Source organism: Cloeon dipterum, chromosome 3 (assembly GCF_949628265.1).
Source record: "Cloeon dipterum chromosome 3, ieCloDipt1.1, whole genome shotgun sequence".
Classification (NCBI taxonomy): Eukaryota; Metazoa; Arthropoda; class Insecta; order Ephemeroptera; family Baetidae; genus Cloeon; species Cloeon dipterum.
The window spans coordinates 14,325,772-14,341,196 of NC_088788.1; the positions used below are offsets into that span (position 1 = coordinate 14,325,772).

General features: G+C 38.9%; 5 protein-coding genes across 8 annotated transcripts; 2 read left to right on the forward strand and 3 right to left on the reverse strand.

Moving 5' to 3' along the window:
• Nucleotides 1-316: 316 nt before the first annotated feature.
• On the forward strand, nucleotides 317-6,046 carry LOC135939856 (uncharacterized). The gene is made up of 10 exons (XM_065484447.1): nucleotides 317-451; nucleotides 852-924; nucleotides 985-1,190; nucleotides 1,256-1,431; nucleotides 1,487-1,610; nucleotides 1,668-1,866; nucleotides 1,919-2,181; nucleotides 2,232-2,455; nucleotides 2,509-2,581; nucleotides 2,637-6,046. Exons 1-10 carry the CDS (start codon nucleotides 427-429, stop codon nucleotides 5,870-5,872), a joined length of 4,599 nt encoding a protein of 1,532 aa, XP_065340519.1. The 5' UTR covers nucleotides 317-426; the 3' UTR covers nucleotides 5,873-6,046.
• A 307-nt stretch (nucleotides 6,047-6,353) lies between these two features.
• LOC135939858 (C-type lectin domain family 4 member M-like) lies at nucleotides 6,354-7,709 on the reverse strand. 4 transcript variants are annotated; one of them, XR_010574787.1, is made up of 7 exons: nucleotides 7,566-7,709; nucleotides 7,490-7,506; nucleotides 7,360-7,417; nucleotides 7,046-7,085; nucleotides 6,913-6,996; nucleotides 6,724-6,859; nucleotides 6,354-6,665 (listed from the first exon to the last, which is right to left on the reverse strand). XR_010574787.1 is itself a non-coding variant. In XM_065484448.1 (7 exons), exons 1-7 carry the CDS (start codon nucleotides 7,638-7,640, stop codon nucleotides 6,424-6,426), a joined length of 633 nt encoding a protein of 210 aa, XP_065340520.1. In that variant the 5' UTR covers nucleotides 7,641-7,709; the 3' UTR covers nucleotides 6,354-6,423. The 4 variants fall into 4 exon arrangements, 2 of the variants coding, with proteins under 2 accessions (XP_065340520.1, XP_065340521.1); XR_010574786.1 differs by having other exon boundaries at nucleotides 6,913-6,977; nucleotides 7,471-7,506; nucleotides 7,566-7,707; XM_065484448.1 differs by having other exon boundaries at nucleotides 6,913-6,977.
• A 280-nt stretch (nucleotides 7,710-7,989) lies between these two features.
• On the reverse strand, nucleotides 7,990-11,799 carry LOC135939878 (AN1-type zinc finger protein 4-like). Its single transcript, XM_065484482.1, has 7 exons — nucleotides 11,641-11,799; nucleotides 11,317-11,576; nucleotides 10,750-10,933; nucleotides 10,552-10,695; nucleotides 10,347-10,500; nucleotides 9,349-9,708; nucleotides 7,990-8,864 (listed from the first exon to the last, which is right to left on the reverse strand). Exons 2-7 carry the CDS (start codon nucleotides 11,504-11,506, stop codon nucleotides 8,685-8,687), a joined length of 1,212 nt encoding a protein of 403 aa, XP_065340554.1. The 5' UTR covers nucleotides 11,507-11,576; nucleotides 11,641-11,799; the 3' UTR covers nucleotides 7,990-8,684.
• A 432-nt stretch (nucleotides 11,800-12,231) lies between these two features.
• LOC135939443 (C-type lectin 37Db-like) lies at nucleotides 12,232-13,194 on the reverse strand. Its single transcript, XM_065483838.1, has 5 exons — nucleotides 13,020-13,194; nucleotides 12,922-12,946; nucleotides 12,768-12,817; nucleotides 12,607-12,706; nucleotides 12,232-12,522 (listed from the first exon to the last, which is right to left on the reverse strand). The coding sequence occupies exons 1-5, from the start codon at nucleotides 13,071-13,073 to the stop codon at nucleotides 12,275-12,277; spliced, it is 477 nt and encodes a 158-aa protein (XP_065339910.1). The 5' UTR covers nucleotides 13,074-13,194; the 3' UTR covers nucleotides 12,232-12,274.
• LOC135939442 (perlucin-like) lies at nucleotides 13,190-14,090 on the forward strand. The gene is made up of 5 exons (XM_065483837.1): nucleotides 13,190-13,383; nucleotides 13,445-13,463; nucleotides 13,524-13,588; nucleotides 13,645-13,744; nucleotides 13,807-14,090. Exons 1-5 carry the CDS (start codon nucleotides 13,324-13,326, stop codon nucleotides 14,052-14,054), a joined length of 492 nt encoding a protein of 163 aa, XP_065339909.1. The 5' UTR covers nucleotides 13,190-13,323; the 3' UTR covers nucleotides 14,055-14,090.
• The last annotated feature ends 1,335 nt before the right edge of the window (nucleotides 14,091-15,425 follow it).

The window sequence follows — 15,425 nt, forward strand, 5'->3', positions numbered from 1 at the left end:
TAGAGAAATTTTTCAGAGCAAAATAAATTTATGGTGAAGCTAAAAATAATACTAATTCTTAAAAGCACTCAAAAAAATAGATCGTTTTAGTAGCAGATTTTTTAGGAAACTTTATTTTCCTGTCTGTATTATAGAATGCAAAAGTTAATATTTTTACATTAATGGAAGGTAAACCTGCAAAAATTCTGATTTAATCCGAAGAGCTATACACTCGTTTTTCGAGTTGCTTTCTGATGCTTTATGTAACCGAAAGAGGGCACATCCAGCATTCAATTTAGAAAATCTGCTGGTGATGAGCATTGACCTCAGGTTCCGGCTCGGTACCGCCTTGGCTCGCCTACTCTCTTTTATTTGAACACGCACACCTGTTTTAAAAATAAACACATGGAAGAAATCTATTGATCAGTATTTATCAGACGATAAAAAATGGCAAGTTCACTTCAACATCTTGGTGAGAAAAAATCTGTTTTATGTATAATTGTTTATTCTCACACATTTTAAAGCAGTCAGATCATATAAATATATGTGGAATATAGAATTTGTCCAACAAGAGAAAAAGAGGTGAGAATAAGAGGGCATTATTTCAGTTATCCCAACTTGATAAAATTCTACCTCGAAGGGCAAAGCCGAAATGGGCCAAGTTCCAGACAAATCACATAACAATATAATACTTTAAAATCTTGATTTCACACACGTGCTGCACACGAAGGAAACTGCACCGCAGAGCAGTCTTTCAAAGAGGGAGGCATAAAATATACTATATCATTCCACTCAGTCACTATCCTATAGTCACATTTATTAACATTATTATATGTTTTTGGGGTTAAGTTATTGCATCTCGCTGATTGTAGGGAAAACTGAAGGATCGCCAAATGAACCGTCATTGCTTGGTTATTTTGAAGAAATACAAGAGGCAGCTGAAAAGTATTTTTGCCAATATAAAATATTACTGTTTTTAAATAATTTCCTTATTATACATTTTAGTGTGTGCGTTTTGGTTATCGACTACAAGTTTGAGAAAGACATCAACCACATCCGTTATGGTTGTGAAAAAGACAGAGAAAACTTGAGAGAGACCTTTTATGTCAGAAGAAATTGCAGATTTTGCCAGCTGCTCTCTCCGCGAAAGGAAGATTTGCTGCGAATTATTTCGAATGAAGACAACCTCTTACAACTTTTTGACTCGCAAAGTAAATTCAACGATCAACAAATCAAACTAAAATTAAATATAGCCTGTATATTCTTTGATTTACAGCTCCACCGTCAGTTTTTATTCTTTTTATACTATCACACGGAAAAAGAAACGGAATTATTGCCACAGACCATAAAAATGAGTCAGGCAAATACGTTTCCTTTTCCACAACCGAGATATTGGACAGCCTCAAAGAACTGAATAGCTTCAAGGACAGTCTGAAACTAATTTTCTTCGCAGTGAGCCAATATTGAGTTAAATTAATTTATGATTATTGACGAGAAAAATGCGTAGCCCTGCCGTGGTGATGAAGGCAACCCGTTGCTCCTCTCCTCAAAATTTAGCTCAAAAAGCTCTTGCAGCGTCAACACACTTCCCAATGAGCCGAATTTTGTGATTTGCTACTCGACGGTAGAGAGTATATTTTTCCTTAAGCGCCTGAAACACCACTTTATATTTATTTTGTTTATTTTAGCTACCTTAGCGGAGAGAAATGCTAAATTCGGGACAGTGTTTGTCCAGAAAATTTGCGAAGTACTCAATACCACCGAGAAAGATGTTCCTTTGACTGTTTACCTGACTCTAGTGCAGAATAAAATCCACTCATCAGCTAATCAGAAAGGCCAAACACCGGAAATAAAATATTTCCCTCACAAAGGCTTCATGATTATGAGGTATTATATTGTTCATGTTAATTTTCATTGAATATCAACGCACTGTTTTTAGAGTGAAAACTCCAACTCCTACAATCAATGAGTACGATGGTGTTTGGGATCCCAGGCCAACGCATCAGGCCACCAGATCGAGTTTTTTCCCATGGCTCTCCTCTAGCGGCGAAAGAAACGTGCGAGGAAAAAAAGCTATTTTGATTTGTGATTACTTCGATAAGAACGTACAAACGCTGGAACAGATTTTGAGGGAGAAAGTCAATTTTGAAACTAGCGTCGCAAACAACTCGAATGTGGATTTGCAGAATTTGTACGAAAAAGGTTTGTTTTTTCAGCACTATACGTGTGTCACACATTTAACGGATTTTTAGTTCAAGGAGAGCAAAGTGATGTTGGCTGCGTTGCGGTTTTCTACTTTGCTAGAATTTGTGTTGGTGTTGACGGTGAAATTTGCGTCTCGGTTGAAGGAGGTACCGTGCCAATTTGTGATATTATCTACCGATTTGTTGGACCGTCGAATGAAAAGTGGATTGGGAGGCCGAAATTGTTTTTCTTTCAAAATCAAGCAACATCCAGCGATGCCTACCACGAAAAAGTAGTGCATTTAAAATAAAATTTAATTTTTCAACTTAAAGTGAATCATTTCAGGCTGTGGGTTCATTATATAATATCATCAGCACAAATCACAGCGGACTGTTTGTGCAAATTCAACCAAACGGCGGTACATTGATTTTCAAATTAAGTATTACTTCTAATAGTTTATATTTTTGCTTTAGATGATGCAAGTCACCAATTGGTCCGGATGTTTGACAACCCTGAAATACGAAATGGAAAGAAGAGTTTGCAAGAGGTGGCTGCTGAAACGATGAATAGCTCAAGAAAAATGGTGAATAATGTTTTATTACAGCCCCAAATTATGTCCACCTTGCAGCACTTGCTCGACTTCCCAATTTGGCCTGTCAGATTTATAAAGCCAAGATTCGCGTCTGACTACTACGATTTGAATTTCGATGAATTGCTCCTTGAATGCGAGAGAGACTATTTTCAGTCACACGATCAGAATGAATATGAATACCGCGTCAGGCTTTTGGTCTCTGGGGCGGGATTTGGAAAGACGGTTATCATGCGGGAGATGTCGGAGCATTTCAAACGAATACAATGCGAAAAAAATGTCATAAGGTGGCTGCTTTTGAGCGAGTACGATTTTATCGACGACTGTCCTTCGTTAGGCGTACGCGAATTTCTCACCAGAGCGAGTCGCGATTTTCTCAGACTCGATGTGCAGAGAGTGATGGAATTAAAAAACGTCATAATATTCTTGGACGGATTTGATGAGTTGTGCGAAAGACTAAGACCGAAAATTTTGAAATTAATAAGGGCGATTTCTGAGCTGCGCCTGCCTTTGTGGGTTGCCAGCAGGCCGCAAGAAAAAGATCTCCAATTGTTGCTCGAGGATGTATCCCCTGAAATATATAACATCCATCCATTTGATGATTCGGAGCAAACCGAGCTGCTGAAAATCATCACGAACAAAAGTGAGGAAGAGTGCCAACGTATTCAGAGTCGATTCACTGTCATGGAAAATAACAACATTTTAGGAAACCCTCTTCATCTGACCATGATTGCTGAAACTCCCGATATTGCGGAAAACGCCTATAGCTTGTACCACTTTTATGAAAAGGTGCTTGAGCATCGTGTGCGGGAAGCGTTAAAAAATAGAGAGTGCTACGACGAAAGCAACAGGAGGTTTAACTCGATCCTGAAAGACAGGATGAGCCTCTTGCAAGACACTGCTGCATATTACCTTTTCAGAACCAGTTCTGACGTCAAGTTACAGCTGAGCAAATCGGAAATCGAAAAGGTGAATAACACAGGCATAGCCTCGATAGACCCCTCTTATCAGGGAAACCAGACGGACATAACCTTCCTGCACCGGACGTTTGCCGAGTTTTTGACGGCCAGGAAATTTCTTGGTGAAATCGCTCAATCTGGATCCTCTCTTTACGAGATTTTTTTCGAGCCAAGCTACCAGTGGTGTAGGTTCTACGTCGACGTTTATCTGTCGGACATTAAAAATCGGAGTCGGGATTTGTGCACCAAGCTTAGTGACTATCTTTTGGAGACGGAATGGAGGTTGGATAGAGTGTTTTGGGAAAGGTTGACGAACGTTTTTGAAATTTTGGAACATGAGAAATTGTTAGAAACCGCGACAGATTTGTCTACCATGTCGCTGGCGAGCAGTGCATGGCCAGAAGTGGCAATGAAGTTGATCGACATGGGCGTTTTGCAAAGGACTATCGAGGAATCGGAGAAAAGGGAACAGAAAACGGCTGTGATGAAACTGCTCATAAGTGCGGCCGTGGAAAGGGGGCACGATGATTTGTTCAAGAGGTACCTTGACGAGTGGCCAAACGTTGATGAATATCTCAATACGAAGGAAGAGACGTACACACCGGAGGGCTACTCAGAAATCATGGATTCGCCGCTCTTGGTCGCGGCCTGTAAACGGCAGGTTAACATTATGCAAATTTTGATTAATAGAGGGGCTGACGTGCAGCAGTGCTTCGTTGATTTAATTGGAAAAGACGACAAGCAGAGCGATAATGATCAGGTCGTCGGTGATGATTTTCTCGAACCAATAAAACTTCTAGTAAAAGCCGGCGGCGTGAACGTGAACACAGAAATAGGGATTGAAAAGACGACGGCGCTGCACTGGGCTGTGAAAAACAACCACTTGCAAACAGCAAGGTATCTTTTAGAAAATGGTGCGGAGGTGGACGCACTTGACGCAAAAGGCAGGAGCCCTCTCCACGAATCAGCCCAGAGCTCGGAGCTAGAAATGTGCCACCTTCTTGTTGGACGGGATGCGAATTTAGACGCACTTACTTCGGCAGGCGAGAACGTTTTGCATGTAGCTGCTGGAGGAGCGCAAGAAATTAATTTGTTTTACTTCTTGGACATGAACCGATTTGACTTATCAGTAAAAAATGCGTTGGGACAAAATGTGTTGCACCTTGCGGCGCAAAAAACGTGTCTGTTCACATTCGAGAAAATACTAAACAATAAGTCCAGGGAGTTGCTACTGGACAAGTGTGCTTCTGGTCGAAACATTTTGCACTATGCCTGCCTTGGCCGCAATCTGAACGTCATTCAACATATTTTGAGTTTAAATTGTTTTGACGTAAATGCGCGAGATAATTTCGGCAGAACACCTCTTCTCTTGGCAGTGGCATCCAGCCAGGTTGAATATTATTGCAGGCACCATGAGACTGACGTGGGTGAATTTTCGATAGCAAAATTGGCAAATCTGCTTCTGCAGCAAGGCGCCGACATTCTCGCAGTCGACGCAGAGCTGAATAATGCGATGCACTTATCCTGCTTTTCGGCCGACACATCAAGTGTCGAATATTTAATGAGAACCGGGCTTTTCGATTTAAACGCAAAAAATCTTGCAGGCGAAACTCCTTTGCTAGTAGCCGCTACTTCTGAGAGGAATTTAACAATATTGGAAGAGCTGGTTGAGAATGGAGCAGACATTCTCGCCGCTAACAATCAAGGGTGCAACGCGCTGCACTATGCTTGCAAATTTAGAGAGCCAGATTTCGCGAAAAAGCTTTTCGAGTTGGGCCCGTTTGACGTCAATGCACGAAACGCTGCCGGAGAAACACCGATACTCATTGCAGCCAAGCACTCGTCACTGTCGACGATTTGGTATCTGACGGACGACATGAATGCCGACATGACTGCTGTTGATTATGCAAATCGAAACGTTCTCCACCTCGCAGCAGAGTTTAATTCAATTGAGGAAGTTCAGTATTTCATCTACTATGACGTGTCGTTGGTTTCGAGCAAAACTGCAGCCGGAGAGTATCCGCACCAACTTGCGTTGAGGAACCCGCGAAAATTGGTGCAAAAACTATTCACCTCGAACCTTGACTCACTGAATAAGGAGGTGTTTGAGGAAAGCTGTGCTGTAGCATTTCTAGGCGAGATGTCAAAACTAAGACAATAGCTCGAATTTATATCGAGGCTTTGAAGATAATTGTTCAGATTGAACGGTTTTATGCAACCTGCTATGAAGCCCTTCTCGGCGGGACAGTATTCAACCCCATGCTATAGGCATGTGTAGTTGAGTTATGAGAAAAGTAAAATGCGAGACAAATGAATAATATTAAAAAAACATAAATAAATTTGAAATATTCGAACTTATTTGCTTAGAAACAAAAATGTCTGGGAAGGGGTTATTTTAAATTCATCATTATATTACTTTTTTAAATCGTATGGACTATTGCTGCTCAATTAATTACTGTGATAAAGACGTCCATGACATATAGTGCGAAATTGAAAATTTATCTGTTTTTCTCTAGTAAAAGATATATTTTTTCAGATGTAAAATATTCAAACAATTTGAATATCTTATTTTGTGACTCTGTTTCAATTATGTACTTGTGGTAATATAATAAAATAGGATGTTTATTAAAATTGTTCTTAACCAATGTGAATTGAATTTTATTTACTTATGCCGAAGATAAAGAAAACGTTGAGAACCGAGTCATCTCTGCTTCAGTCATCTTTTGTGCACATGAAGAATTGTGGTCTGTTACAATTTAAGTCGACCAATTTGGCTGTTTGGATTTGGAGAGCTGCACAGGATTCCCCAACTCTTCCATCATGGTTATTAGGTTGACCTCCGTAGAATCCTGAATCCCACAAGGCACTTTCACTGCTGAGCTTCTCTTTATTCAACCACTCGAAGTTTCCGTTGCTGTCGCCAGTGTAAGAAAGACCAACCCAGATAAACTTGACTGCCGACATTAATGGTGAATTAAAGCCATTCATTTCGTTCGCATATTGGACACTGACCTGATTCACTCATTTTTAGCTCTGAAAAAATTTGGTGCAATTTTGATGAAATGTCCGACATTAGAGTGCTGGTTAAATTCGTAACTAATGTAGCTCCGATTGCTGAACATTGAGCAATTGAGTCCTTCCATTGCGCCTACAAATTTAATTTTGTTGAATTTTTATTATTTTGGTTTACTTTTTTCTTACCACAGATTTGAAACTAGTTTTTAAACAGTAGTCTCTCGAATCGATTTGAAAGCATATATGTTCATCTGAGGAAAAACTCATTAACTTGGCTAACATCTAAGATTTAATTCCAAGAAGGTGACTTTTATATTACCTTTAGCAATTTTTGCAGCTTCTGTTGTTACGGACATGTTCTGCAATTTCAAGGAACATAATTTCAGTATTGTTTGACCAAACTTAAACTTGTTCAGCTTTAAAATTCCTATCGCGGAAAAAGTCTACACATTATGCTAATAAAATAACAGCCTGAAATTTGAGGAAATTTGGATTTATCAAGTTTCCTTTAGATTGCCCCTTCACATTTCATACACGCTATTGATAATGCTGAAAACACTTTACAAGCGAATAAGACCTAAATTAATTAATCATTCACACACTTTGTAAAAATGTATAAATGAAATATATAACCTCTGATCTGCTTGATAGAGGAACAGCAGTGGTTACGGATATTGTCTCAATAGGCCCTCTAAGAGAGAAAATTAAATGGATTTGTTGTAGGGAGTATATTTTCATATATACTATATTGTATTCAACATACGTGTAATCTTCGTAACCCTGTTTAAAACAAAATAAATTAAATTCACTCAATAATAATTTATGATTTCTGCAAATACCTCACAGTAAGATGAGTCAAAAAAGCTAGCAAGGAGCAGCAGGAAAAGCAAGTCCTTTTCGTGTACGGTCTTCATTGCTATAGCATCAATTTTCTTCACAGCAGCGACTTAAAGGAAACTACCACGCACCAATTAAAACGTTTAAATGAATCGAGATGTGCGCACGGAATATGCCGAGCGATAGCCTATGTTGAACTGTTACTGCGCAATTCCTTTTTGGGGTTTCAGGTTATCAGTAAAGTGGTTTTTTAAAACGCTGAAAACCAGGAAAATGTAAAGAAAAGTTCAAAGTCGAAGCTAGTGAGACAAACGATAGTTTGATTTCTGAACTTAAACATAATTCCGTTTGCTTGTTTACAACGTCTTGTTTAATTTAACCTTATGTTGGATTTTTAAGGTTACAGTTTAAAATAAAAATCAGTAATTGAATTAAAACGTTTGATACCATATTTTTGCATATGTTTATTGAACAGAAAAACCTTAAACAACATTAAACACGTAAAGGTGTATAATCACATTAAAATAGAGCAGGAACAGATTGGTTGAAGCGGCTCAATTCAACAACCACTAGTCAATATATATATATTACGCATTGCTCATGATTCATCAGAATATTAATTATTATATACGCCTATTAATCTGTATATTAATTTATTGATCTAATGCAATAGACATTTCCAAGACACATTCAGAGAAGGACTACATTGGTGATATATGCGGTTATTTGTTGGTGGCAATTAATGTAATTGCAGTTGAGCTTAACTGTTGCCTTGTAGCATTTTTCTTTCGTTGTTCTACGTGGTGCCATACGAGTTAGACTTTTATTATGTTTTGTGAGACGAATTTGAATCAAAAATGCAATTAGCATGAAAAAAGTATAATATATATAATACTAGGTATAATGCATTAAATTGGAATAATCTCATAATAAGTGCTCTCAATCCAAAAATATCACTCAAAATTATTGATTTGACAAGCAAGAAGCTCCTGTTAAATGTTAATACATAATCAAATCTCAAAGCAACACAAAGGTGAATAACAATCCTTACGAATTAATAAAGAGAAGAGTTTCAAACTTTAGAATAGTCGAGGAAGTCACAGAACCTGATTCGGCAGGGACTAAATTTTGGGCAGTTTGGGTAAAACAACCAAGGGGTTTGTCTGGCTGAGGTACTTGCGCCCTTCTGCTTTGTAGTCAAATGAGCAGTCGTGGGTTTCGGCGTAGCGGTGGCTCGCGCAGAAGATTCCAGAGCACCGGCACGTATGGCTATTGGTGATGTTCAGTCGACGTCGACACACCTACAGACAAAATTTAAGTGGTTTCAAAAACTAGTCAAATGCAACTACATTTTTATAATAAATGCTTTAATTAGTCTCGCTTAAACACTTCTCCACAATAAAAGAAATTGGGATCACCATGCAAAAGTTATGAATTTTACTAGGTTAGAGAGTTACATTTTAAGAGTTAAGCGCCTGTGACATTTAACATAAAGTATTGCTATTTTAAAATCAAAGTTTTGAAGCCAGTGTATCTTCAATCATTCAGCTAATTAATAGGTAGAGATATTACCGGATATCACACCAAAATTAATTTCAAAGAAATCTGCTTCAACGTTTTCTTGGCTCCATTTAAAATGTTATTTAATCATTTACATTATTAGGCTGATTTCTTTCGGAAAGGTTAAAAACTGCAGGGAAGTTTTATTCAGTGTGAAACAAAAGCGAGAGCCACAGGAAGTTGAAAACCTCAGTTATATCAGTTTGATGTATTAACGCTACTCACATTGCATCTTTTCTTGGCCGGTGGCGGCGGCTGAGCAGGCTGTGGCTCCGATGTAGACGCTTTAGTCCATTGTCGTCGACGCACCTCTCCCAGCAACCGACACATGTCCTTGGCCTCCTTCTGGACAGCCTGATTCAAGTTGTGCCCCACCACGTACAGTGTCTCCGGGCTTGTCCGAGGTCGATTGTCAAGGACAAAGTGGTTTAGGTGGATTTGCTTGACGAATGTGGGGCTTGCCAATGGGTCCGGACAGTCGTTTGGTGGCTTCTGGGTTGAGATTGGCGGCAGCAAAGGTTTCCTGTTCAAGTCACTTTCAGACGCAACTTCTGGCTGCTGAGAGAGCAACTGCAGAGTTTTTGTCTGAAAATAAAACCAAAATATCAATTAATAAAATCAATAGGCGAGCTTAAAGCCTTCAAAAATAAAGTTAGAAATTAGAGATCAATGATAATTACAAATTAAGGCCCGTAGTTACGTAATTATTTATTTTCATAATTTTTTTGAACTTCTAATCAGCATGTCCTGTGGGCTATGAGCTCACCAGAATCACCAGATCCCAATAACACCGCCAAGCGGATAAAATTGGGCCCAAGTAGCCGCAGAGGAGCTTGGGCCCCATGTGGCCATTTTTTCGTCATTGATTGAAACGCCAGACAGTTATTTTGTCACTAATTCCGTTGGAAAGTTGCAAGAACCAGCAAGTGGCGAGGCGGCACTAATGCGCCTCCCAGCCAGTTGAACTATTCAAGCATTTCAAGCCACTTAACTAACCACCTTTTGCCATCTCTGACATTGAGCAGCCAGATTTATATCTCCAAAAAGCTCAAATATCTCCCATTGTCTTTACACTACTAAAGGAATACTTTAACAAAGCAAGCCAAGGACTGATTCAAATTTAATAAATGGCTATAAACAAAAACGATCTTATTTGTTCCCTTAATCCAAATAAAACATTTTCTGATCACACTATTAAATTTGAATTTAAACAAGACAAGTACCTTTTTCTTTATGGAGAGTTTTTCAATTCTTTGCTTCAGGTCCTCGATTTTGCTCCTTGTGATTGCATTTTGCACTTCTCGAGTATCAGTCAAAGGAGCAGGCATGATCAAAGGCAAACGCTGGTCGGCCCCAAAATCGCTCACATTGTTCTCCCTTCAGCTCAAAAATAATTTCAAGGGTTTAAAAACACACTAACGCGCTTACAGCAGTAACTCAGGACTAGGCCAGTCTTCCTTGAGAGGTGAAAAACTACCATCCTCGTTTTTCACCATCTTCAGCAAACTCAGGTACTCTCCTTCTTGCGTCAGCAGCACTATGTGGCTGCCAGAAGGAACAGGCTCGAAATCTCTGCGAGAGAAGGTTTTAGACAGTCGGAACATTGGGCTCATCATTTGATAATACTGCTCAAAGTCGTCTCCACTGCATGTGAGAACTGGTATTCGACGAGTCGAAATCGGTCCGCCTCGAAGAGACAACACCAGTTTCAGTTTAGAGCCATTTTTCAGGCCGCACTCAGAAAGGGTTGCTGTGTCGTTTTGTAACTCTTTGAGATTGTGGATTAGGTGCTGGTGGGCTACTGGAATTCCTGTAATTAATTAAAAAGGAAATGAGAAGTGACATTATCTATTTAAGTATAATATTTACTCATTATAACTCATTTCTAATGATTTCAAGCAAATATTTGATCACAAGACTCGACGTAAATTATGAGGAATAGCCCAGTGTTAAGAAAATCAAGATAAAACTTGTAAAAAGAACCACTGAATGGCATTGGCAATGCACTGCATTGAATGTCAAAACACTTCCAATAAAGTGTATAATAATATGTATTTCTGTGAAAGCCTCGAGATTATCATCAATCACCATTCGGTTAAAAAAAAACGTTTAAACAAAGGCAAAAGATGTTTCGTGACCACCGAATTATCGTAATAATAAAAAACGGGGTGTCCTTGAGCAAGCGAAACGCACCCTCGACGTGTTGGATCTTCGATTTTATGGAAAGCAGCGTCTCGGAGGGCGAGGCGGTCATTTCGAAGGCCGTCCCTGACAAGGTCTCGACGATGATTTCGATCTGCTGGTGCTTGGAGCTGCCAGGGACGCCGGCGTACCTGCTGGCCCTGCTGTCCAAAGGCTTTCGGCGGCTATTGCTTCTTGACATCTTCCTCTTTGGTGCTCACTGTTCCGTGCCAAATTCGCGCATTTCCTCCCGCGGCCCCTTCGATTTCACTCTGCGAACAGACCGGATTCCAAACTTACGACTGTGTCGAAGGTGAGGTGCCTCCCTCGGCTTACCTGCAGCGGGTGGAAGTCGCAGAATAGATCACTGCCGTCTCATTTTCGTATGCTATATTTTTTGTATGATGTCTGCTCTGCGGAACCATATGATCGAGCGGGATCCGGGTGGGGATTCTTCAAGGGCCTCAGCGCACGCGCCCTCCTCTGTCTCGACTGGTGCCCGCCAACTCATAACAATATAACTCAATGTATTTTACCACCGTCACCGCGTGTTCTCTGCACACTGCACAGCCGCCGCTTTTAACGTGATTTTTTCATCTTAAAAATGTTAAAAATGAGCAAAAATTATTCCTTCAACTCAAAGTTTCATTTTAAATTTTAAAATCAGACTAACCCTAGGGAAAGCTCAAAATTGAAATGCAAAAAATAGCAAAATTATTTTCAAATATTATCTTAAAAATCGGCAAACAAAATCTAATCACAAAAAGTGGCATATATTTTTTTATTTAACAAAATTAGAAGAATTAAAAGTCTAATAACCTTAGAAACCGCTGTAGCTACCAGCTCCTTTTGGTATATCTTTTAAATTTTAAAATTAACAATATTTATTCCTTAAATCAATCATTTTTATTGATTAAACTAGACTGAAATTCAACTTATATAAGTGGGGCCTTTCAGTGTTTGGTTCCGATCATTCTTCGCAAGGATGTCCTTCGCAAATGTAAAGGCTTTGGGTGTCGCACTTATTGTCATTCCATAGATGGTTTGCCTCATGCCACAATTCGATGCAGTGCTCACTTCTACTCTGAGCGTTGTCAGGCTGGTCAGGGGCCCAGTTGATGAAGGGGCCCACCGAATGCCCCGTTGCTTCCCAATAGAAGGCGCCTTCGTGACCTAGATCGGAGCCCGAAGTCCAGAATCGTTCGCCGGGCATTAACACTATGTGCGAAGATAATTTATATTAAATTATTGTTGATCATAATTTCATAAAATTGTCAAATGAAAATAAATATAATATGGTACCGATGTTTTCAAGGACTGCATTGTTTTCCTCAGCACTTTCAATGCTCAGAAGCCTCATTCCTTTTATTCTGCAATCGTTCTTTGCTTGTACCCAACCGGCCTTATTTTTTTAAAAATGAAGTTTTAACAACATTTAAAATATTTGAAAATTAAATTTTTACCCTGTTTGCAGAAATTTCGTAGGTGGAATTCCCAAAAGTGAATCTTGAGCCTAAAAATTCACAAAAAAATAAAAGAAATTTAGTTAAAAATATGTGATAAAAGCTTTTTATAAGTGTTGTTCGAAGCTGGGAAAGTAAAGAATTGGTAACTTACTCACTCTCTTGGCCCCAGTTCCGTTCTGTGGAGGAAATAAAAAAAGAGATTAACTCGCGCCATAGCAGATGAGGCAGAGAATTTTTTTTTATTTTTACCGACACCGCGATGCAGAAGCAGATGACAAAAATAATTGCGTTGTAGGAGCTCATCTTGAACTTTTCCTTCAAAAATGATGTCTTGTGTTACAGTGCGATTTCTGATTGTTTGTCCATCCAAAAACCTCTGCTCTTGAGATAACAGCGTTTTGATGGGAATGTACCTTGAGATTGCCTCCTTGAATTGTTGAAAAACAAACTTCTATTGGGTTGCAAGCCAATATCATTCAGTTTTTATCACTACAGAGCAGATCAGTATTTTTGGGTTCAAAAGTTTAGCGCACACAATAATTCAACGAGAAGCATGATGCGGATAGTGAAAGCGACGTTTGGAATTCTTCTCCTGGGCGCAATCCACCATACGGTATATAATTATATGCAATTGCTAGTAAATTTTGAACTAAAAATGTGTTTATGCTGGACAGATTGCTGCTAATATTGAAAGTAGGTTGTTTGTTCCTTTAAGGGAAAACTTCAGCCGCGTATAATTGTGTTGAATTTTAGCTTTGAAGCCTTTTTCTGCAAAGTTCACCCACGAGGATGGAGTCTATGATATATCTGCTTTGCGGGTAGAGACAAAGATCTTATTTTAATAGGCGTTTCCGGGAAAAATCGTTCTTTTCAGCTTGACTGGTTCAGCGCAAGAAACTTGTGCAGAATCCAAGGAAAGGACTTGGTGAGCATTGAAACGGTCAGCGAAAACAGCGCCATCATGAACGCAGTCAGTACGTAAAAATGAAACAGATTTAAAAATGTCTGTATTAAACTTCATCACTGATATTTTTAGGCGCAATGACGACCGAATCTTTTTGGATTTCCGGCTCTGACCTTTTCCAAGACGACGCATTCTACTGGGACTCTACCGGAGTTGCCATCGGTCCGTTCCAAAACTGGGGACCTGATGAGCCTTCTGGGGATGGAGACTGCGTCGAGCTGAACATCGACATGAACCACTTGTGGAACGATTACGACTGCGACGCGGAAAAACTGTTCATTTGCGAATGGCACCCATGTCCCAACGTCACAAGCTTTTGAAAATTTGCTCTCACAAAATAAATAATTTCAAATACATTTCAACGATTTTAACTCAGTCTTTTGTGCAATCTTTTCTCCCGTTTTTAAATTAATTTATCAAATAAAAAAAGTAATGAATTCGCAAAGACGATTTTTTCAACGAAAAGATAAGAATAAAGTCAATTTTTAATATTGTTTCGATTCGATTTGGCCTGATTGGCTGTAGATGGCGGTGCGAATAAAAATCTAAGCGGCAGGGTCAGTGACTTGGACTTTTAGCCTGCGTCCAGACAAAGCGCAGAATATGCGCGCCGGGTTTACTTCTCCCGTCCCAGAAGGCACGATTTCACGTGAGATACACAAAAGAAATCACGAAAGCAAAGAAAGGCACTGGCTGGAAAAAAGACGCAGACTGCTGGACGGGTTCACGACTGTTTGCACGTTTCCCCCTTTATCGCTATTGTTTCATTCCAAATTGAAATTCCATTCTCCACAGCTTTTTTTAGCTCCTACATAATATGTTATATAACGTTACCTTTTTTTTATTTTAATTTCTCCTTCTCCTTTGAATTGAAGAGAGGAAATTAATCTAGATGAATCCATGCGTTGAAATCCCCCCATGTTGACTTTTTTGACTCGAAAGAATATCGAACAAGCTAATAAACTGTTTCGCAGGCATCGCTCTTTGGTGAATCATTCGCCCTTCATAATATACACACATTATACAAGCGCACACGTGTGCAAATATGATGATGCTGTTGCTCTCGAGCTACAGCATCCTCCCACTATTAACGTAGCAAAAAAGGCTGCAGCATGATACACTTCGCCTCTCTGCTGCTCCACCTAATTTTCATGAAATAGCAGTTCTCATTTCTAGAAAATTAAAACTAACTGCAAATGCAAATAATTTTGTTTAACGCATTTACCGAATTTAGAATGGGTTTTTAAAGATAAATGGACAATAATTTAACAAAATATATTATGTTTTATATCATCAATTCGTACAAACTATCAACTTTGTCAGTTTCAATTTTTAATTACGAGATATTCTTGTTCTTTAAGCAGCACTAAAAATATTGTTAATAATCTTAATTATAGACAAAATGATTCGCATCATATGGTCAAATTTTTCAAAACGTAGAGGAAAATACGGAAACAAAAGTAATCACTCTGTGGTTGTTCGGTCTCTTCGAAGTCTCATTCAAAATCAATTACATTGATAATTTCATTGAAATAAAATGTCGTTAAATCTTAATCAATTTTAAATTTTAGTTAAAATTACAGAGAGAAAATCATTAAAAATGTTTTCAACTACTGACCGTGTGTTGTTAAAGATTAAAAAAGGAAAATTTTCAATTTAAACAAAATGAGCAATTTTGATCTGCATCAAAA